Below are 24,028 nucleotides of genomic sequence, written 5' to 3'. Positions count from 1 at the left end.
TTGTCACTTTTTGAATTGTTTGTGAAAGGCAAAGGAGTGTTTCAGTACCTTGTGTTACCTGGTTGCTGCTGCTGGGCCTTAATCACCAGATGAACTTGCCTGTGAAAGGTAGAATATCTCTGCTTTCATTCTTTTTCCTGGTGCTCATGCTGGTTTCATTCTGGCAGGCTTGACTTATTGCTGGTTTCGTACTATAGCGCTATAGCAAAAGAAAGTGTCAAAAGCATATGAAAAGATGCAAACAAGTTATAAAATTAAACGCCAAATCCTGAAGCAAAATTATAGAAGTGCTTTCTGTTCTTTGATTTCCCACCCACCACTTCTTTGCCCTTATCCCAGAAATGTTAGACATGAGCTTGAAACTCCTCTGTTTCATGTACTGTTATATATGTAAAATGTTGGAATTTTTTTTAGATCAATTTCAGCTGGAGCAAACAAGAGCCCGCCATCAACTCCTTCCTTCTATATTGCAGGCCCACTCCCCGATGGATGGGAACAAGCTATGACCCAGGATGGAGAAATTTACTACATAAACCATAAGAACAAGACCACATCTTGGCTAGACCCAAGGCTTGACCCACGCTTTGGTAAAAGTTCATCTCGCTTCAGAATTTTTGATCCGCTTCAGTTCAATCAGCTTTAATTTTGCAGGCATATTTTGAACACTTTTTGTAGTACAATTAAAATATATTTTAATTTGAATTATAGAGACCTTATTTAAATAATTATTTAAAGGATTAGCATATAACCTGTAGAAGTATTTGCCACTGAAGTTTTGAATGCGAGGGGTTGGGATTTTGCCATGTGATCCATACAGTTCCAAAAATTGATGGCGTTCAGAAATCTAGAGACAGTTTCAGCCAAGCTCACTCTTCCCTTTAAAACTGCAAAACTTTACAACAGAAGAATCTTTAAATTCCCAAACAAATATTTACTTTCCTTCGCACTTTCCTAAGGAAGGCATTGTCAAATGATAATTAATGCTGCTTAAATACACTTGAAACCTATACCAGCTTATAATTCCAGCTTGTCACAGTGATGATCATGACAAAACTGTACGTTCTAAACGATACGGAGAGAAAGTATTAGGTTTATTGTTTCTATTTTAATAATCTATCTGTGGGGTAAAGACTATGTAATATTGGAAACAGAAATAGTAACTTAAAGTAATGGAACAGCTTGTCCTTGGTGCCATCTCAAGGCATATCAAGGATAAGAGGGTTATTAGGGGCAGTCAGCATGGCTTTACCAAGGGTAGGTCATGCTTGACCAACCTCATAGCCTTTTATGAGAATGTAACAAGGTGGATGGATGATGGCAGAGCGGTGGATGTGGTCTACCTTGACTTCAGTAAAGCCTTTGACACAGTCTCCCACAGCATCCTCACAGCTAAGTTGAGGAGGTGTGGTCTAGACAATAGAGTAGTGAGGTGGGTTGCAAACTGGCTTAGGGAGAGAAGCCAGAGAGTGGTAGTCAATGGTGCGGAGTCTAGTTGGAGGCCAGTATCTAGTGGAGTGCCTCAGGGGTCAGTGCTGGGGCCAATATTATTCAATATATTCATTAACGATTTGGACGAGGGAATTGAGTGTACTATCAGCAAGTTTGCTGATGACACCAAGCTGGGAGGAGTGGCTGACACGCCGGAGGGCTGTGCTGCCATCCAGCGGGACCTGGACAGGCTGGAGAGTTGGGCGGGGAATAACCTAATGAAATTTAACAAGGGCAAGTGTAGAGTCCTGCACCTGGGCAGGAACAACCCCAGGTTCCAGTATAGGTTGGGAGATTACATATTAGAGAGCAGTGTAGGGGAAAGGGACCTGGGGGTCCTGGTGGACAACAGGATGACCATGAGCCAGCACTGTGCCCTTGTGGCCAGGAAGGCCAATGGCATCCTGGGGTGTATTAGAAGGGGGGTGGTTAGTAGATCGAGAGAGGTCCTCCTTCCCCTCTACTCCGCCCTGGTGAGACCACATCTGGAATATTGTGTCCAGTTCTGGGCCCCTCAGTTCAAGAAGGACAGGGAACTGCTGGAGAGGGTCCAGCGTAGGGCAACCAAGATGATTAAGGGAGTGGAGCACCTCCCTTATGAAGAAAGGCTGAGGGAGCTGGGTCTCTTTAGTTTGGAGAAGAGGAGACTAAGGGGGGACCTTATTAATGTTTATAAATATATAAAGGGTGAGTGCCATGGGGATGGAGCCAGGCTCTTCTCGGTGGCAAACAATGATAGGACAAGGGGTAATGGGATCAAGCTGGAACACAAGAGGTTCCACTTAAATTTGAGAAGAAACTTCTTCTCAGTAAGGGTGACAGAGCACTGGAACAGGCTGCCCAGGGAAGTGGTGGAGTCTCCTTCTCTGGAGACATTCAAAACCCGCCTGGACATGTTCCTGTGCGACCTCACCTAGGTGTTCCTGCTCCAGCAGGGGGGGATTGGACTAGATGATCTTTTGAGGTCCCCTCCAATCCCAAACATACTGTGATACTGTGATACTGTGAAATCAGTGATCACAAGATCTAATGTAAAAATATAACAAAATAGAACTGTATCTCGTGTTTTGTAGTGGTTTTGAGCTATATGAAAGGCAGAACTGCAAACATTGCAATAAAATATTGGCACTGGTGACTATGAATAGCAATAGCATATAATATTAAGAGACTCCAAACTAGTTTTAGATTGTCCAAGTGATTGTTCTAATGTATTTAAGGTGACATTACAACTTCAGTTTCTGTATAAAGCCATGACCCGTGTGTGAAAGCTTTATTAGCTGTATTAATTTGCCCTTGATTTGTTTTCCCAATAACTTGCTATTTTCAGCTCCTTTGGATTTCAGTTATTTTTCCAGAGCCATGGAAAAAACAGTAGAAGTGAAAAAAAAAAAAAGAAGAGATCATTGTGGTTTTCAGGCTTTAGTTTTGGACTTGGTGCAACTAAATGAAAACAGTGTGCAGATCACTGAGTAGGTCAGGCTGAGGGGATACAAAGCCTTTGAAGCTTTACAGGGGTTGACCTAACAACAACTGTGGGCCCCTTTTGGGAGAGGCATTAACTCCATGAATGCCATGTAAACACAGAGCTGCGGAACTCAACAGCCGCTTGTTCTGTTTTGTTTTTCCGAAACGGCTGTTAGAAATTTTGGCATTTTTGTTTTGTAGGCAAACAAAACATGTCTTTGCTCTTACGCAGAACACCAGGTTGTCACACTTTGTTTATAAACTGCTCACCAGTTTGTAGACAGGTCGAACCACTGTGCAGCTCGAGCCCAAAGGTGGGGCGTATATTGAAGGTTGTCAGCCCTGGCAGATGTCCATGCTGGCTTTAGCACCAGCCAGAGCTGCAGACCTGTTTGCCTGTTGCAAGAGGAGTGTGTGGGTAATTTGCAACCTCACAATTACTTAATATGTGAATAAGGCTGAAAAGGAAGCAGTCATTTGGAAAACCAGTGTTGCCTTTTGCAGTTAAAAGGGGCAGGTCAATTATATTTACTGAAGTAATCTTTCAGGGTATGTATTTTTCTTTTCTTCGTATTACTTTATAGTTTCCAATGATGAGCTGGAATTAAAAAGATGTGGAAATGACAGGGGTTATGAGTGAGATGAGTCTTTTTTTCTCAGAACTGTTGTACTTCTGTAACTAGTATGGTCTAACTGTAAGGGCAAAAGCTACGTACCCTGTGCATACTGAGGCTTCATCGATTGTTAAAGCTGTGCATTTAAACTGAAAGCAGTTAGAAATGTCAAAAAGGCTGCATAAGGGTTTCTTGCTGCATAGCTTCCCTTTTTGGGCCCACTGCGTATGTGTATCCCAGACAGGCTTGAGTACATGCCAAGGCTCTTTATTTTGTGGTTGGACTTTTAATCTGTTCCAGACCTTTTCAGTCAAAGAGCTCAAGTGTAACTGAAAGGGGCAGGAAAGGAAAAAAAAAAAAGAGGCATGTGGACTCTTCTGATCTAGAGTGACGGCAAATAGAGACAAGCTGCTAGCTGCTGTGGAGCTTGACGGAGTTTTCCTTGAAATCTTAAATTGTGCGCGTTGTATTGTGGTTTATGTTTTCACCATTTGAGCCAAGAAAATACAGAATCTTATTCCTGTTGCTTTCTCACTTGTGACCTCCTTAAGTCACTCCAGGAAAGAAGAAAATCTGTTTGACAGAGCTAAATTACTGAGTCTTGCATTTATTTATCATGTGGAGATCCTCAACAAATACGTGCTGTGCCCCTAAATAGCATGTGAATGACTCAGAAGTTTACCTTTCAGTGCTTAATATAGGCTGAAAATCCTGTTGGTTTGGGGGTTTTTTTGTGGTTCTCCCTCCACCCCGAGGATCACCATATGCTTTTCTCTCACTGTGTTTTAATAAAAGGGCTTGGTTTTCACTATCTTTCGACTGCTAACACTTTCGCAAGCAATGCTACGTGAATTCATCTTTTGATTATTACGGTGATACTAATATTGCTTGAAAACGAAGGAGAAATTAATTTCTTCCTTGATAGTGCCACTTCCACCAATCTGAAGAGCCATTGAAACGGTTGAATGGTATGTGCAAACATACTCTTCTGTTCCAGTGTTCAGAAACAGAAGGTTTGAAGGGTCTTTGTCATTATTGCTTCTGACTTCCCAGCTTCCAGGGAGACAGCCCTTAAGTCTCTGTCTGTTCCTCATCAGATGGAAGCTTTGCATTCATCTTTATTTTCTCTAGTAGGTGTGCATATACCTTGGTTTGGTTTTTTGTCTGTAAGTAGTTCTGGGAATTTTCCATGAATGTGGCTAGAAAAGAAAGAGGAAGGAAGATCAGTTTGAAGAAATTGTTTTAGGCAGCACACCTACTGACTGACCTGGTAACGGGAATTTGGGTATTGCATTCTTGCTTTTAGACAAAAAATAAAAGGAGGCTTTTAATATGGATTCTTTCTTGGAGCAGACTTTTAAGACTAATGCATCAGATAAGGGTCCCTGTTAGGATACCCAGCTGTGGTGTAGACTGGGTCTAAAACCTGAGTGCTCCAAGTTGAAGATAAAAACTTTCTTCCACGACTCAGATCTAACATCTTTATAGTGGCTTTGAGGTCTTCAGCTACACAACTTAAATGACAGTGAAGTCTTGTTGTGCCTCAGATATTGATCCTCCAAGTTTACATATTTGACTTTAGAATAGTTTTGCATTAGAATAATTCACAGACTTTAAAATCTAGGAAAGAACTAAGTATGAAAGGAGGGTCTTCTCATGCACAGGGAATGGGGGGATCCTTAGGCCTGTGTCAGCAGGATCCTTTGTCTAGCGGAGCATCTGGTACAAACATGCTGTCCTACCTTCTTAGTGCCTTTGCAGACCTTGGAATAAGGGACTTCAAATTACTTTTTAATTTCTTAAGGTTATTCTTTACAAGAATTGAACTGTCACGTTGAGCCTTGTGTGTTTTCAACTGTTTTATGCTTTACCAGTTTCTGCTACTGTCCATTGGTCATTCTTCACAAATCTTACTGGTTTTCTTAAGCCTTACAGATAAGTTAATATGTTTTCTTGATAGTCAAAGACTGTCTGGGTAGGAAACAGGTCAGCTATGCATTCTAAGTGGCTGCAGTTAGTGAAGTAGAAGAACATCTGCTTTTGCTATAAAATTAAATTTCCTAGAACCAATTGAAGTTTGGAATTGTTCAGCTTTATTGCTACAAGTTTCCAAGAATTGGCTTTTGTATCAAATACCATTAAAGGGATTTTGACTCTTATTTAAGTTTGCAGATGATATGACTTGTTTTTGAAATGCAACTTAAAATAACTTGCCTTTTGAGGATACTTGATTTGTTAAATTCGGGGAAGGCACAGTGGACTGGAAGTGGGAAAATACCAGAAACTGGCAGCCGATTGATGTCTGTGTGTCTGTTGGGTTAATGTAAGTCTTGTGTTTAAACCAAAGTACTCCATTAGAGTAGTCAGAAAAGTCTGTCTGCAGGAATTGGAGTAAAACAAGATACTGTTCCAGCTTTCTTGCTATTTTATTCCAGACTTCAGTTTTACAGGTTTGTTACTAGTGATCATACCAGTGCTATACACACCTGGCATTTTTCCCTTTGTTCTTTCAAGTGTCGGAGCTGCCATATGGGATATGAAGTGAAAGATGTGACCTCAGATTGAAATCTTTGCCATGACTTGATTTTTATGACTCCCACTTAGAGATTATATTAACTTTTTTTTTTTTAAGTTCTGTGTGAGTTTTGGATGAGCGGGAAAGCAAGGCAAGACTGGGTTTCATTCACTATGGAAATTGCCACAGGGGCTCTGTGCACAGTAGCTGCTTCAACTACACAAGCAGGAAAAGGAATAAAAGTGATAAGTGAATAAATAAATAAATAAATAAAAGTGAAGTAGGAGTATAGAGGATGCACATCAGGATTTTCTACTTCCTTTATTTTGTAATGTTAAGATAATTTTACCTTTGAAATAATGAAAAGGGTTTAGAAATACTAAAGTAAAATGCACCTGTAGACTTCACTGAAACATGTATTTATTATTTCCATTAAGAACAACAACAAAACACAACAACAATGATGCCAACCTTACAACAAACTTGAAATGCACTTAAAAGCTTCAGCTTCAGAGAGTCTGCTAATTTTTAAGTATTGGAAGTGAAAAGGCAGCATTCCATAGTGTTGTTTTCTTATCCCATACCTATCTAGCACTTTGTTTAATTTGAGTTCTTTCAAATTAACTTGTAGGAGCCTTGCCAGAAGCAGATTTGTGAAAAAGATAGAACTAGAACCCAAGACTGGAAAATGGGGTTTTTTGACCTTTGTCTGGTCAAAAAAAAAGCCCAGGCCTTGTGTCTGGCCACAATGGCATTTCAGATGGTGTTAAGTTCCAGATCTGCCTTCCATTTTTGCACAAAAGCAGGACATGAATCACAGTTGGTTTTGATCTCCAGATTCAATGGCATATCCTCTTTACATGCTCCCTAAACCAAAGCGGATTTGACTTATCTGAAAGGTCTCTTGGTACTGGATTTTTCATTTACCTGTCTCTGTTTTTCCAGAACAGTTTCAGGAGATCACTCAGGATGGGGAAGAGACTTCTGTATTTGGGTATGTGTGTAGGTGGAGCAGCATCTTTTTTCAGTGAACCACTGACTTGTGTCAGGGTGAGCTCATTGCGAAACTGCAAAGGCAGATGAAATTTCCTTGGTGGGCATCCTTTTGTAATAGGGGATGCTGCCCTTAAGGTATAAATATCAGACAGTGAAATCTTGTTTTGCTCGAAAGAAGGATGTATTTAGACCTCTTTACTATACAGCATTCACTGAAGAAATCATTAGATCTGTCCATAAGTATTGTGTAAGGATGCAGTTATCTGCTCGATGTAGAGTGTGTATATGCTTATAAAAAGGGGAAAAAACACTTTTACTAAGAGTTCGTCAAGGCAGTAGGTTTGTGTAAGTTTATACCTGTTTTGGGTTTTGTTTTGTTTTCAGAATAATTTAATCCCGTTCAAGACAGGAGATTTGTGGGTAGTGGTGTCTTTATGCCAGTAAAAACAACGTGTTCTTCCAGTGTTGTGCTAGAACAGCTATGACCGAAAGAAAACTGCGCTCCTAATAGGGTTATTTTTTCCACCATAACCTTCTAACACCACGGTTTGCATGTCTCTGTTAATGGGCGTACTACGTTAAAAATTGAAGGTGCGTAATTTTGAATAAATAGTTAATTATCTGTAATCTAAACATAGGTGTACACGCAATAATTATACACTGTATATCTAGTAATATATAATCTAAATCAGTCATGTCAAGCCTCGATTTCAGTTGCCTATATAGGAAGACAATTTTGCTCTGTTGCTTGCAATATACCGTTGATTTTATTTTTGTTTTTTGTAATTCCTATTTGATCATTTCTAAAGGGCTTATGACAGACTAAAAAAAAATGCAGATGTGCACATGTATATAGACAAGGTTTGTTCCCTCAAAATAAATTGAAAAAAATTTAATTGAAATTGAAAATGCATTAAAAAAAAAAAAAAAGCTTTTGTATTATTTTATAAGAAATTATACAGAAGCTTGTGTTTGGGCCTAATTAACCCAGGAAGTATTATGGGGTGATGAAGCAGTGACACTGTTTGCAGCTAATACCCTTATGTACAGTGTTTACTGATTAAACTTTGGTCTAAAATGTGGACTAGCTTTGATTAAATGTATTTTGCCAGATACTGGGTGGACAGACATGGCGCCTTGATGAGCTCAGAGTCCTGCTCTTTCTGTAGTCTTCGGTGTTTCATAGATACAATTTAAACTTAGATTACATTAATTGAGGTTTCTTCTTATAATCTGTCCTATGCAGTGTGAGCTACATAGTTCTCCTGTAGTACTAAGACTTACGCTGTCAGTTCCATTCTGTATGAAGATTTAAAAATAAAGTTAAATATTTAAGAAAATGTTTAGACTTCCAAAATTAAATTTGGTTTATCTTTAAAGATTGGAACATGCATTGTTTTATATACATGCACTGAGCAGAAGTTTCTTTTATAGCTACATTACTGCTGAATCTCATTTCTATTTGCTTTTCTGGCTGGCCAGAATATTTCAGTTCTTCTGAAACTGGCTCACTTTGAGCGAAAATGCTTTCCAAATATTGCTATTGACTTGTATGAAGACAAAAGTCAGATCCATGAACAACTGCAACAGAATTTTATTCCAGTTTAATTTCCGACGTGTTAAGTGTCTGTCTGGGGACGATATAGAGTCTTAGTGGTGGTCAATCAATCCAGCTATTGCGCCTTTGCATTTTAGGATACAGAGCAACTACTAAAAGCAATGACAGCTTTATCAAAGACAGCAAAGAACTGTTTAATTTATGTTGCTTGAACCAATAGGTACCATAGTGATAGAATAACAAAAAGAAAAATATTAATTTCATTTGCAATCAAGTAATTGAGAAATGCAGAGTAATCAATCTGTAGTTTGGACATGCTTCTGTAATCATTGGATATATCTTGTTTTAACCAAGAGTCCAGGTCAGGAGCATGTGAATATTTCTTTTACCTGATTTAAGATGCTAAGATTGGTTTGTACACTTAGGACAGCGAAATGAGCCCAGGGAACAGTCTGTTTCAGGTTTCCCCCTCACTTTTAAGCTCCAGGATTCTCAGAGTAACCAGAGGCTGAAACCAATGGAATATTTATTGTCCTAATTTTTAGGTTGTTTTATAGCAGCAGCATTATTAAACTGCATCTGGGATTTTGTTAAAGTAATATAGCAATGCATTATAAAGAATGCACTCCAGAAGCATGACTTGTATCCTGATTAAACAACAAATTGTTGTACCAAGTCTCTCTAAAAAAGCCACTTGGAACAAGTTTTTATTACTTCCGAGACTCATTCTTTCAAATCGTGCTGGTAATTTTTTTTTTTCTTCACAGCTCTTTTCAATTTAATCAAAGAGGATTTTTGCCTTTGTTGCAGTGCTGCAAACAGGCACCATTCAAAAACCTGGCCATAGCCAAAAATGGTGCACAAAAACCGACTAGTTTACAAATGAAGCTGAAGGGAACAAGTATTCTTTTTCAATACCCTCGGTGAAAACATTGATTGTTATTATTAAGAGCAGTAAGTTCAAGCAGTAAGTAAGTAAGTATGTTCAGATCCTGAGCTTTTTTGTTGTAGTTTGAACATAAAAATAACATATATAAATTTGCAGATTAGAATTAGTTTTGAAGGCTGAAATGATGACTGCAGAACTGTCAGACATGGAGCTGTGTCTGTTGCTCACTGGAGTGCTGCTCTGCGGCTCTGTGCAGGGAGAGCTGCCCTGCGCCCATCGCATCCTGGCAGGGAATTCGCCTTGGATGTTTGAGCTGTTAACAATCTGCTGGACTTTTCTCTCCAGCACCCATGGCTGGCTTGTTGTTAGTTGGTTTTTTCCTTTGTTTTTACCTTATGGCAGTCTAAACTATTTTTTAGACATCAGTCTAAACCTTTTTCAGAAACTGTTACCTGCTACAGTACAAAACGGGGATTTTGCTCTTGAGTTTGGACAGTAGAAAATTCAATATGTAATATTTGAAGACCACCAATTCTTTATTCTCAAAGGCATATTGCAGCTATTATAATTGACCGTACTCTGCAGATTGTGAAGCTAAGCCATATTATAGGACGGCAAGATCTTTTTTTACTGTGTTAAGTTGCCCGTGTTTTTTAACTTGTCTGCCCCTCCTCCTCCTCCCTCAAATCCCCTCTTCTAGAAACAAAGACGTGTTTGTTCCTTCTCTGCCTGTGAGGTCTCTGCAGCCTCCTCTGTGTGGGTGCAGAGCCCCTTATTTAAACGCTTTCCATACCCGTGGAAGGTAAAGCACGGGATGCATCAGAAAACTGATAAGTAACAACTCTAATAGGTAAATGAAGCTCTTTGCCTTTGAATTCAAAGTGCTTTAAAGGAGCTGTGCATGTCAGGATCATCACAAACTCATGAGGTGTGGGGAAAAATAAAATACGCTTATCTGAGATCACACTGATAAGCATATTCTTTAGAGTGCAGATTTCTGTCATCATGTCCTCATTAAAGTAATGGAGAATTGAGAATAAAACTTTAAAATCCTCTTTTTTTTTCCTGTCACTCGAAACAAGATGTGTTTTCCCTCTTTTCATTAAATGTTGTGTTGGAAAATATAGAAAATGTCATTTTTCTGCTTCCCTTGAAGATAGCACACTTGTATAATCAGCCAAGATGGCTGAAAATCATTCAGTGTTATACTGTTGGGTTTTTTTTTCATTGGTTCTTTACTTGGGGATGTTGTTCAATCAGTAGAATTCAGTTAGCAACATCATCTTTGAATGTGCAAACTTCTAGTTTAATTTCACAGTTAGAAGGAGTTTCCTTACATGAAAAGCATCTCCATGATCTGTTTTGAGGACAGTTTAAAATCTTGTTTGAAGTCTTTTGCACTTGCATTCATGAAATAGTAAAAATGCTCAGAAAAATCCTTTAAATGGATTCCTGAATAAGAATTTAGAAACTAGATTTTTTGGTTCAGTTTCTGAAGAGTTACCAAACCATATAATTAAATTTCCCCCCCTATACTCATTAGTGAATGTTAAGTATGCACTGAAGTCTCAATATCTTACAATATTCCTGTTTTAGATACACTTTCAGTTAGAAACATTGCTTTCAAAATGGACATTAGAAGTCATTTTAGAGGGATCTAGTTTGGTGGAATGACATGGAAAACATCAGACAAACATTACTTGTTTCTTACAGTTTTAATTGCTAAGTCGGGAGATGGGAAGAGCAGAGCAAACTGATCAGAGAGAATGGGGATAATAAAAGCAACTGTCAGAAAGTTACAGGTATATAAAATATAAGGAACTTGGCATGAGAGGGAAAGTATTTTCAAAGCTGCATAGTAGTGGAAAAGGGGCCTAGGAAAGTATTACTTGTATGGTGCATGCAGGAAAAACAAATTCATAATATGTTAATAATATGAAAGTGTATTAGTGATATTGCACTTAAGTGTTTAACTAAGGTTAGAAATTGTTCAATGTCTACGAGGTTGTCTGCAATGTAACTTGGCTCTGAGCTGCTGAGACAGGGACTCCAAAACCATGATTGTACAATTGGAGACTAGACCACAAATGTGGCCTTTTTAACCTAAAGAAATTGACATTCTTCAGCTTTGGGTACTTAGTTTTTACAAGCTAGATATTTTGCTTTTAACTTAGCTGTGTTTCTTGCAGGTGTTGATAATTTTCTAACCTTTGTCCTTTTTTACTTTCCACTGTAAGTAACCTTCCGTCTTGTTTAATAGCAGGGTTTGGGCCCTGGAACTTCAGAAGGGTAGCACAGCCTTCTGCTTGAGTTGCAGAATTAGCCAGCAGCAGGAGAAGGTGGTTGTTTCTGTTGTCCCCTAGTAACTCCTTCATTGTCTGCTTTTAAGGTGAAAGAGGGTGAGATAATAAAAGCAAAATGTATGGTCCTGGTTACAGCCTTAATAGGATTCTGGGTAAAAAGAGATAAAGCAGGAGATATGTTCCCCAGTCCAGCAGTGTCACGTCTGGCTGGGCCGCTGCCTTTTTGCATTGCCCTCTCTACCTTCAGCTCCACCTGGTTCCATAAATGCAGGTAATCTAATGGCTGTCAGTCTGCCAGCAGAGGTTGTCCAGTGGAGGCCCTGGAGCTTGTCACTACAGATCACTGCTCACATCACCTTATTGTGGCCTTTCAGTACTTAGAAGGGGCCTGTAAGAAAGATGGGAACAGACTTTAGCAGGGCCTCTTGTGACAGGACAAGGGGTGATGGTTTTAAACTAGAAGAGGGAGATTCAGGCTAGACATGAGGAAGAAATTTTTTTGTGATGGGGGTGGTAAAACCCTAGCCTGAGTTTCCCAGAGAGGTGGTAGATACCCCATCCCTGGAGACATCCCAGGCCAGGCTGGACGGGGCTCTGAGCAACCTGATCTGGTTGAAGAGGTTCCTGCTCATGGCAGGAGGTTGGACCAGATGAGCTTTGAAGGTCCCTTCCGACCCAAACTGTTCTGTGATTCTACGATCAGCTGTTTGATTTTAAGCTTTAATCCACAGCAGTGTCATCTTCTCACCATTTTTGCCCCGCTGGGTCAGGATGGGACTTGCAGGTTGGAGTTGAACCTCCAGTCCTTTTTATTCACCCTGTTTCTATTTGGTATTGGGATTCAGTTTCTATTCCTACTTCACCTGTTCACTTACCACTACAGCAAGTTTTATCTTATTTGTAATTGTATGTATGAAGCTCTCTCATGAGTAACTATATAAAAGACTATTTCAAATTACTTCAAGTTGTTTGATGCTTCATCCTGTTTTGACGTGACTCATGAAAATGGGACCCACCTGTCCAATTAGGCTGTTGACTCTGTGCAGGACGTATGGAGTAGTTGAAAGGGTAGACTAGAGAGTTGAGTCTGTAACTGCTTTTGACTTGTTTGTTTTCTATTCTAACTCCAGTGAGCATATGGTGTTTCTTCTTCGTATGTTACCTCTCAGTGGAAAGATGAGCTGTGGCAAGGTGAAAAGGGAGCAAGGCTGTGAAGCACCAGCCATTTTTAGTGCTGTTATGAGATAAATATATTTAGGCTTTCTTGGAACAGAAGAAAAGCACTACTTTACCTCAAGGTGAACATTTGAAAGACAGTGGAGATGGAAGGGCTTTTCAGAGAATAGATGATACAGATACTTTATGACATAATTCTCCTTTTGTGTGATAGCTAAAGTGTTAGTGTTCCAGGAATCCTCTACGCATGATGAAAGTATTAATTTGAACTAATACAACGGGTGATTTTCTTTGCACCAAATCAGCCCGTCATCCTATAAGAAGCTCACTCCTTTTTTTTTTTCTTCTTTGTTCCCATAAACCATAATCTTCATTCCCAGGAAAAAAAAAAAAAAAAAAAATCCCTGCCACTCTCCCATCGCTGCTTCAGCAAATGCATTTGGCAGCATACTGTGAATGCTGATAGATTCAGGATGCTCCAGACAACAAGATGGGGAGCTAATTCCGAAACTGAAAGCCTCTGAAAATAGTGCCCTTGTAATCCATTCAGCCTTTCCCAGCCCTCCCTTTCACTATGGGAACTCCAGTGTCTCTGTTGACTTTAACCATGCTGGTCTCATGTTGGGGAACAGTCAGGCCTGTCAGGTAGATGCATCCTAGTCATGCATGATTTTATAAAATAAGATTGTCTTGGGTGTTGCTTTTATGGGGGAAGGGAAGATGGGTTCTCGTTGTGCATTAGGCACACAGGGTGATGACGCTTTCTTCTCCACGCCTCAGCAAAGATGTATCATATACTTCTGTTGGGGTAAAAGCTAACAAAGCACTAGTAAAATATTTCCGATGTTGATGGCAGCATTTTTGGCTGTATAATTTGTCTGCCATTTCTGTACCAGCTCTAATTTTGCAAGTCAAGCTGCCCTAAATGGAGCCTGTGACACTCAAAACTTGATGTGACAGGATTGTTGCGTGACCTGCACCACAATGGGAAGACCGGTAGCCTTTAACCAAATGTAGATTGTTATAAGCGAGATGACCTGCTTTGTCATTCTATGTGTTTTTGAGTTTATTGATTCTCAGATTTCACATGAATAAGAAAAGTGATTTTGTATTATTTGTGTCTAAATTGAGAATAGTTTATTAAGAAGAAAGAGAGATCCTTCTAATTAAACTTGAAATATTTTAATACCACCAACTTACACGTTTAACTGTTTTCATAAGCTTCTGGAACAAGTATGTGTTCTTGAACATGAGATTCTTTCATTGACTTCACAGGAATAACAGAGCATACATTTCATATTGTGCACATCAGTGTAGCTGCGTGTTTTATACTGCCTTGGCTTGTAATTTTTTGAAGGTTTTAATATATGCCTTCTAAGGATAACACTTACCTTGTGTGTATTTGTTTGAATTTCATTTTTAAATGTGTATTGTTTTGGTTCCTTAGCCATGAATCAGCGAATCAGCCAAAGTGCTCCAGTGAAGCAGCCACCCCCTCTGGCTCCCCAGAGTCCCCAGGGTGGTCTGATGGGTGGGAGCAGCTCCAATCAGCAACAGCAGATGAGACTTCAGCAGCTGCAGATGGAGAAGGAAAGGCTGAGACTGAAGCACCAAGAACTGCTTCGGCAGGTGAGGCCACAGGTTAGACACCTACTTCCACTATTTCTTTTGTATGTTGTGTTTTGTTTTGGCTAAGTTGTTGTTCCAGTAAGTCCTAAAAACCGGTGACTGTACAAAAAGCTTTGAAACTAAAAAAGCCTAAATTCATTCTGTTACCGATATCAGCTTGGTAGCGAAAACATCTGATTTATCAGACTGAAGGATTTGGCTTTCCTCCCTCATTCCTCTCTCTAATAAAACTCACAAAGAGGCTTCTTTACGATTAGGATGACATCATGGACTGTTGATCTGATTGGATATTCCTCTTGAGAACTTATTTCTTATTCATTGAGTTCTGAGTCACGCAAAAAGACAAGAAGTTGGTTCCCACAGCTACTTTAATTCTCCCTTTTAAGTGGAGGAAAGTCTTTCACTTTTAGAACCAGTCACGGTCTGTAGGATTTCAAGATACTTGTGAAGTTCCTAAAGGATACACTGAGGAGACACGTTATCTGTTGAACAGTGGAGTGGAGCATGGAACAACTGAACAACGAACAAGTCGTGCTGCATTTTCAACTTGTGGTTTTCTTATGCTGAAGAATTTCAAGCTTCATAATTAGGCTGCAAGTTGTTCCTTTCAGTATTTTGCTACTATATGAATATAGCTGTAGCAAATGTTAAAGTGTAGGACTGGACACTGGAATATCTGGATTTTGAATTTGGGTTCAACATCTTTTTGACTCTTAAGCCTGCTGCTTCAATTTTTCCATCTGAATGTTTTAAGAGTTACTACCATCTGTGCTAGATACTTAGGGTGTTCTTTGGTTCTTTTTGGCACTGCCAGAGAAAGCACTAATCTTTTCTTTGAGGAAAACCTTCTAAAAATCTTACCCTGTTCCCTTTTCACTTTGGGTGATGGGCCTTGTGTCAGGAGAGGATAGTATCTTTCTGTCCTCAAAGACAGCTTTTCTCTTTCTTCATCACCTCTGTCCTGAAATCTGACTCCCATTATCCCCTTTGTAGTCAAGGACTGTTCTGTAGGAATCTTCAGCATCTCTTGGTGTAAGATGGGTCATCTTTACAGCCATTACTTTTTATATAGTACTCTAGGTAAGAATACTTTGCGAAGGTGGCATCAGGACTCTCTCTCCGCTTAAGCACCTGGGCTTCTGCTGTTCCTGCTTTGCAATTAATCCACCAACAAACATTTTACCCTGTGCTAGCATGCTTCTAGGTAGGCCTTCTAATCGTCTTCTTGCCTCAGTTGTCATTGAGAACCTGACTAACTTGGGACCAGGTGACAGACAATTTCCTTGGTGGTGTTCTCCCTGGTCGTTAAGCTTGTCTGTCAAATACACATCCTTGGTAAATCTGTGAGTTCTGTTTCACTGTGTCGTGATTTTCATAGTATCTTAACTCCCTTATCCTGTCTCATCTGGCCTGTCTTGGGGGCTTGATACTACAAGATGGTGTTTATAAGACAGTCTGCAGAGGCAAACCATGCAGCTAAAGTAATTTTTATCCATCTTATTTTTACTCTTAGGCATTGCGGAATATCAATCCCAGCACAGCAAATTCTCCAAAACATCAGGTAGGCTCTTAACTGATGTTTCAGCATAATTAGAAAAAATGAAAGCATTAAATTAGACTAGTAGGGGAACTTTTTGCTTTTTGAAGGCATTCAAGAAAAGAAAAACAAACAAACAAAACCGAGCTCTGCCATACACATTTTGGAACCACTTTTCTGGTCACAAACCTAATGTTGTTTTTAAGAGTGCTGCATTACCCCAACTTTATATCAATATTTAAGAGCAAATGAGGAATTCATTGCACATTTTTTCTGCGTTGAAAAAACCTTCTTGTTTAGCATTCTTGAGGATATTGTAGTTCCAGTCCTGGTGTCATCAAGATGCGTATTTAAATCAAACCTCCCATTGTATCTAAGGTAGTAGTTTGTGACTTCTAAGTACTGTTCATATGAATGTTCTTATCAGTTTGTTTAAACAGGTATGATCTTAAAGAAGGATATCTGTAATCAGTTAATAAAAAGTCACTTGAAATATTTATGATTTTTAAGCATATAGTGTGTAACATAATAGTTTATAATAGATTAGACTAACAAAATAGCTGCTGTGGGGATATAATATGTAATCAGTCCATTTTGACATTTAACAGGCTCCTGCAAAGATGTATTTTCTGTATAGGAAACAACAGTTCTGAAAAGTTTCTCAAGACCAAAAGGAAATTGGTCAAAATGTGAAGCATAATAAAGTTTAATGCGGACTTCTTTTAGGCTCTTAAAAAGTCTAATATGGAATGAATCTCTGAAAGGGTGGATTTATGGATCTATTCAGAGAGCTTCTTGCTTGCTGTTGCTAACAGTATTCTTAATCTACTGGTTCTTAGCATAATATTTCTATTGGCTTGTATTTTGTGTTTCTAAGAAACTTTGTGTTTCTAAGAAAAAACATGATATGCACTAGGCAAGAAAAACAGAATAAAAGAAAGTATCTTGTGTTTGGAAGCCATGAGTACTGGTGTACTGTTGCATTCTGAAGAGTACTGCAGAATTTGTATGCTACTAGTTCCCCTGAGAATATAATCTTTAAAATAGGAACCTCAGACCTTAGAAACAGTACTGATACCCTGGAAAAAAAATATGTTCTTGTTTGGCAATATTAGTGCCGCTCTGAAGCGGAAGCATTTTAATTGAAATTAATAAATTGATTCAGTTACAGAGCGGGAACCACATAATGATCTTGTCGAACAATATTAGATCCTACTATGCAGGAGAAAAATATTCCTGGTATACAAGGGAATAAACAGAGCAGCACACTCCTCCACATCAGTTGGAAACACCTTATCTGCTGCCACAATGAGGTTATTCAGAAGGGATGTTTTCCTTACTGAATGCCAGAAGTGTATTCTGTGTTTTCTTGTGTGCCTGAAGCCCTGTCATAGAATTGTTCGCTCTTCCACAGTAACTTCTTCCTGTTGCAAACTCAGAAACATGCAGCAAATGGAGAACACTGGGGTCAGTTTCATACTTTGAGAAGTTCCAAAAATCTGATCTTATAAAATTCTGGCTTAAAACAGTAAAAAACTGAAAAAAACCTCAAAGGGACCTTACTGATAATTCATTAAATGTGTATGTAGTGGTCATTCTGCTTTGTTTGGGACAGGAAATGATGAAAGCATTTATGCAAAAGTCAGGTTTCCAGTCACATTTAAACTGTTTACCAGGCTTACCTGGGTACTCACCTGCCTGGGTTCAGTTTTATTAGTCTGCACTTGCTGATGAGTCAAACTGTCTGAGGGATCTGGCGGATACAAAAATAGGCTATCCTGTCAACTTAGAAGTTCCATAGTACTAGATTGTTCGTGTTGTATCATCTACGTGTACTTTTTGTGGTTTTGTGTGTCACTTCAATAATGTGGTGAGCAGCCACATGTGGAAGAAGGTGCTTAGAGAACTGCTTCTGGAAATTGTTCTCCAAATACTTCTCGAGGCCTTGTACTGAAGAAGCAAATGTTGTCTGTCTTCTCCAATGATGCCATTACTGAAGTCCCAATTTGTACATCCTATCAGCTCATAGTCAACCTAGTGAATCTGTGAAAAATCCGTAGAAACGATGCAAATCTTTTTGGTCAGCTTTTTCTTTCTGACAGATCCTTTCTTTGTGAATAAAATTAATGAAGTTTAGAGGAATTATTTGCTTTCATGATGATAAAGCTGTGCCTGGGAGAAGAATAATAGCTTATCTTGATAAATTTTAGATGTTCTTTTAAGGAATACTGAAAATAAAACCTTCATATGTTCAGCGATCTTAGTTCTGGAAGACTAAGTCTATCTGAGATTGTCAAAGTCTTTGTAAGGAAATGATATGACACAAGCATTCTTGAAGATGGCCTCTAATGAAGTGTCTTTCTTATAGGGATAAAAGAACCTGAGAAATGTTCCTTAACTTTTAACCGGATCTCTGAGCTTTTCTTAATCGCAGAATCAGAGGTTGGAAGGGGCTGGTGGAAGTCTAGTCCAACATCCTCCATTCAGCTCAACCTCCTTTTCTTTCCTGGCATTTTTGTCCACATACCCTGGAAACAGTGTCATGGTTGTATTGATGTCTTTGGTCAGGTTTTTTTGGTGCTCAGTGAATATTTTATCTCTCTGCCATGATACTGTGGTATCCTCTAGTGACACGAACACTCCAAGTGTTATGTATGGAGGCCTTAGTATTTGAATACCTCCTGGAAAGACTGAAATTGCTCAGCTATATCTTCTGTTGCAAGTACTGTAAAACACTCTTCTTGTTTAAATGAGGATTTGTTTTATTGTAATTCTAAAAATGTCAAAGGTTTTTGAAACAAAAATGACTGCTTCCATATTTACAGTGTGTAAACAAGAGCTATGGATACATCCAGGGAATTTGAAAACACCAAGCATCTGTCCAGTTACTTACCCTCATCATCATCAGTTTCTGTGAACACCTGACAGATGCCTCCCTGTCTTAGTTAAGAGGTTGAGTGACTTGACTTCCTCTCCATCCCCAGTAGCTCTCCTTCCATTTTCCTGCAGTTTAACATCTGCTTGTCAACGTCTCACCTAAAATAGATGTCAGTCAACTTCTGCATGAATGATAAAACGGGCTACATGTTAGGTGACAGATTTCCCACCTTCCAGTATACAATGAAGAGACATTAAGGCAAATAATGTTGAGGCTCTGAAGACATTATTCTTGAATGTTGTGCAGACTACTTTCTTATGCTAAGACTGGAAGATTCTTATTTGCTGCTAATATTAGGGTATTTGCTAGTAAGATCAGCATATTACACAGCCATTTATGTGGTAGGTTCTTCTGCGTGTGCTTGCTCATTCTGTATCTGCTGCTTGTTTCTAGCGCTGCATGGAGGTCCCTGTCTGGGAATGAGATGCAGCTCTGCTTCCTTGCCACGCTGCTCCCTTGTGCTTTCCCCCTTACCTTTCTCGTCTCTGTGCTGCTTTCTTGGTGGTTCTGCACACCTGGAATGTGCTCCCTGCTCATCGTTGCCATTCTGTCATCCTTTATCCTTTATGAGGTACCTCTCATATTCTCTGTCCTGTTGTCCCAGACTTACTTCTTATCAACTTTTGACATTCTGGAAATTCCCATACTCGGTGCAGAATCTGCAAAGACATGACCAGTCTGTCCTTGTTTGCTCAATCGCTTGGTTTTGGTTTTTTGGTTTTTAATATATTTGCTCTTATTCATAAAATATAAGCTCTTGCAGTACTGAATAGTTACAGTGTTTGACATATTGTTTGTTTCCTATGACTCCTTTTTTTTAAAGAATGTTCATCTTGGTTGGTGTTTGACACCTTTCATCAGCTTAGTCAAGAAGATTTCCAGTGTTCCAGGAAATCATTAATTTCTTAGGACACTATTACTATTTTTCAAAAAAAGTTTTCTTCCTTCACTTTGCATGTACACCAATACAAAGCTGTGTTACTCTCAAATTTGTGATGTTTTCTAGAAACAAGTCCAGTCTCGAATTCTGTACTATTGAACTTCCATGAAATTAGCGAAACTGGAAGTTTTACTGAGGACTTAGGTTTCGATTTGTTCCTGTTCTCTCCTTCTCTTGCCTGTAATATGTCTTTAATAACAAGATATACTTTTGTTCAGATCTTTGTGGAAATGGTGGGTTATTTTAGTTTCTTAGTGAATCCCAGTGTTGTCCCTTGAATCTCTCGTTCTCCTGAAGCCTACTGCTTGATATTTGATAGAGGAGATGGTCTGTGATATCTCTTATTCTGAAAAGATCCATTATGTGAGAAGTTTTGAGGATGACTCGCTAAGACACAGTGAAGAGTCCTTCCAGCAAAGTTTTCTTCCTGTTTAAAATTTTTACTTCTGGTTTATTTTTTAATCAATAGTCACAAATAATACCCCAAACTTCTTATTTTAGTTGAAGTAAAATTTTTTTTGCAGTGTTTTAGTGACTTAACTCTTATTACTAATACTAAATTTTGCTTTGTGCCTCGTGGTTTAAGTTTTCTGCTAGGTGTTTCTTTTGCAAAATGAACAGAAATTGGGTTTGATTTCTTATTCTCCAAAATCAATAACAAAATATTGCTGGAGAACTGTCACACAGATAAAGGAGCTGAGCAGCATATATGATATTGTAAGTAACTTGAAGATTCCAAGTAGGCAGAAAATGAAGTGATTTTGTATGCATTTATCTCAGTTTTCAGTGAACTGTTGATATATTATTGCTAGCAGGAATATTTTACTTCATTAGGTAACAAACCATTGTTATTCACTGGACAACCTTCCAGAAATCTTTGTAATTAATGAGCTGACTTTAGTCTGTGGCAGTAAATTTGGCACATAAAAATAAATTTTAGCACATTGCCTCTATAGGCATCTGTTTAGAATCATAGAATCATTTCAGTTGGAAGAGACCCTCAGGATCATCGAGGCCAACCATAACCTAACTCTGGCTCTAAACCGCGTCTCTAAGAACCTCATCTAAACGCCTTTTAAACACCTCCAGGGATGGTGACTCCACCACTTCCCTGGGCAGCCTGTTCAATGCCTGACAACCCTTTCCAGGAAGAATTTTTTCCTGATATCCAAAATAAACCTCCCGTGGTGTAACTTGAGCTCCAGACCCCTCACCAGCTTCATTGCCCTTCTCTGAACTCTCTCCAGCACCTCAATGTCTGTCTTATGATGAGGGACCCAAAACTGAACACAGGATTCAAGGTGAGGCCTCACCAGTGTTGAGTACAGTGGCACAATCACTTCTCTAAAAAAAGGAAAAGGAAGGAAAGCATTTGGATTTTAGGTAGCTAAAAGTTAGTTCAGATAATCTCCCAAGTACCTGCTGTTTACTCTGCATCAGTTGCACAGAGCTTTGTTGTCGAGCACCATGAGGCTCACAGGTAAGGCAGCACACGTGTGCAGTGCCATGACTTTAGAAATTAATTCAGAAAACATAGCTATCTCTCTAGGGCCGTCCGGAGCTGGGGCTGACGACTGCAGCTGGGCAGGTGTGTGGTATTTTTTTTAAGGAGAATATTTGCTCTTAATAAAATGACCTCTGACTGAGAGTCTGGTAGATATGCTCTGGCAAACTGAACTGCAGCAGTTTGAGACATTAAACTCAGCTGTCTTGGCAGAGATTGCCTTATTTATAAGGCAGCAGGATGTGTCTAATGTTTTTTCATAATCCAGTAGCCGAAGCATCAGTGTGGCTACACTGCAAGACACATCAGACACCTGATCGATCAGACAAATTACTTTTCAGCTAGGTCTGTTTTCTGACTTGTCTTAGCGTGTGACCATACAAATGCGAATTCCTGCTGAATGAAAGGGTAAGAAAATGTAGTCAGAGGCGCCATCCATAGCAATAAGTAAAAAGTCACTTTGGAATTACCCGTGGGTTGTGACCCTCGGTGATTAAGAAATTGAGACGCAAATTCCTCTGCCCTGACCAACAAACTCTGCTGCTTCTAAACACTGCTAAATAAAACACAAAGTTTTGTCAAAGCATCAGGAATTTCAGCTCAGAGTTGGATTTTCTGTAGAAGTTGTAGGGATGTTGCTTGACCTAATTATTATTTAAGTCTTTGGTATTTCTGATGAGCAGTGCACTAAGGTAGTACTTTAAAGACTGCTTGATTGGACATCAGTAGGAAGCGCTATTGAGAGGGAGACCTGTTTGGCTGGATTTGGGGAGTGTGAAGGGTATGTTGGCTCCCATCAAAATATAAAAAATGTGGAATTCAACCAGTTTTGCTGCAACCGTAACACTGATGATGATCAGTCATCTTGGGAACTAAGTGCTTTAAATATTCCTTGGCTTCTGAAATAGTATAGCTTCATTTCTTATTGAAAACCATAGACCTAAGTGAAACGTTAGTTTGTCTGGCAAGAGGTGTAGAATTTGTTTCACACTTGGTTAAAGTGGGAAATGCTGAGCATAGATAGGTAGAAGACACACAGTAGGAAAGATACTTGTATTATATGAGTAATTAGAGAATTCAGAAGCTGTGATGCCAGTTGCAGCACCTGAGCTTTACAGATTAACAAAATAATTTTATTGCTCGTTTGTGAATGTAGATCCTTATAGATAGATACTCTAAAAGTCTAGAGAGTAAATGAGATCTGCACTCCTTGCCTTTGTCTGTTTGTTATGCCCTCAATTGCTTCTGGACACATCGTGTCTGTACGAGCTGTAGCTCACTGCAGCACATTTCCGAGTCCTTGCTGCTGCTTGTGTTTGCAAATCTTAATCACAGGAGCGCTGCCAAAGCAACCGGTCAGCAGAAGGTGCGAGTCACGTTGTCCTGAGTACGAGATGGCCGTGAAGAGCAGCGTTTGCTGGAACCAAACACGAATTGGTGGAGGGGCTGGTCGGGGCACGTACCTGCCCGATGGTGCTCTGAGACCCCGGGCTGGGCCAGGGGCAGCGAGAGGAGGATGAAACGGTGGCTCAGCAAAGGGCTGCAAAACCAGACAAGAAGCCGGACTTTACCAACAAATGTCTTTTCAAATTTATGCTGCCTTATCTGTGCTTGCAGTGCTCTGCATAGCACTGTGATTTTTGCGAAATGTATACAATATTATTAATTATCACTCTATCAGCATCACCTCTTAATTTAATTTTGCTGGTTTTCATGATTGCCACACAGAATGATTTATATGTTTCTCCATTACTCTTCACTAATTGCACAACTCCTCATTGCTGAATTCGTTTGTCTTCGTCTGTCCGTGTGTTTTCGCTGTGCGTTTTGTACATATGCTCTAACTTTCTGGCCTTCAAACAAGCAGGTAGATACTTAATCTGAAGAAATAACTGGTGCTGAAACTGCCCGTAAGTGTCGTGGTCTCTTCGCCCTCACACTTCTCTCGCATCGTGGCGTAGCCTGTGGATTGTGGGATAGTTGAGCAGTGTTTGGGGGCAGAAATGTTACAATTGGCCCTTTATAAAGTAAATTTACCAATTGAACTGATATATCCTTATTTATTTTTTTTAAGTTGAGTAGCATATCTTATGCTTAACACAGTAAGAATATGATACGTGAGTTGCACGATGGAGACTTTTAACCTTTCCTCAACAGCACGATGAAGATAAAAATGTTCTGCAGAGAGTAATTTTATAGAGTTAATTTGGCCATGGTATGAATGAACTGGAACTTCGTGTAAAACTTAATGTATATGCAATCATAAAAAACAAACAAACAAACAACAACGGCCAGGCAGATAACTTACACACTGCTGACTTTATTTTAAAAATTCCTTTGCTTAAGGAGATGACAGACCATTTTGGTCATTTATGCAATAACCAAAATACCAAAATTCAGCTTTTGTGTTAACAATAGGAATGCTAAGCTTTTATTTTCCCAGAGATACTTAAAAAAAAATGTGACATGCAAAAATA

General features: G+C 39.2%; 1 protein-coding gene across 8 annotated transcripts in view; it reads left to right on the top strand.

Moving 5' to 3' along the window:
* Positions 1 to 24,028, top strand: part of YAP1 (Yes1 associated transcriptional regulator) — a 91,785-nt gene that overhangs the window by 55,903 nt on the left and 11,854 nt on the right. Inside the window, exons 4-6 of one of the 8 annotated variants that reach the window (XM_082047344.1) lie at positions 474 to 587; positions 14,451 to 14,632; positions 16,146 to 16,193. In XM_082047344.1, the coding sequence (XP_081903470.1) occupies positions 474 to 587; positions 14,451 to 14,632; positions 16,146 to 16,193 (344 nt within the window). Of the gene's footprint in view, positions 1 to 473; positions 588 to 14,450; positions 14,645 to 16,145; positions 16,194 to 24,028 lie in introns of all 8 variants that reach the window. The other 7 variants (XM_082047343.1, XM_082047348.1, XM_082047347.1 and 4 more) reach the window with 7 other exon arrangements.

The sequence above is a fragment of the Streptopelia decaocto genome (assembly GCF_964273445.1).
Source record: "Streptopelia decaocto genome assembly, chromosome: 1".
Taxonomy (NCBI): Eukaryota; Metazoa; Chordata; class Aves; order Columbiformes; family Columbidae; genus Streptopelia; species Streptopelia decaocto.
This window is presented reverse-complemented; position numbering and strand designations above follow the sequence as displayed.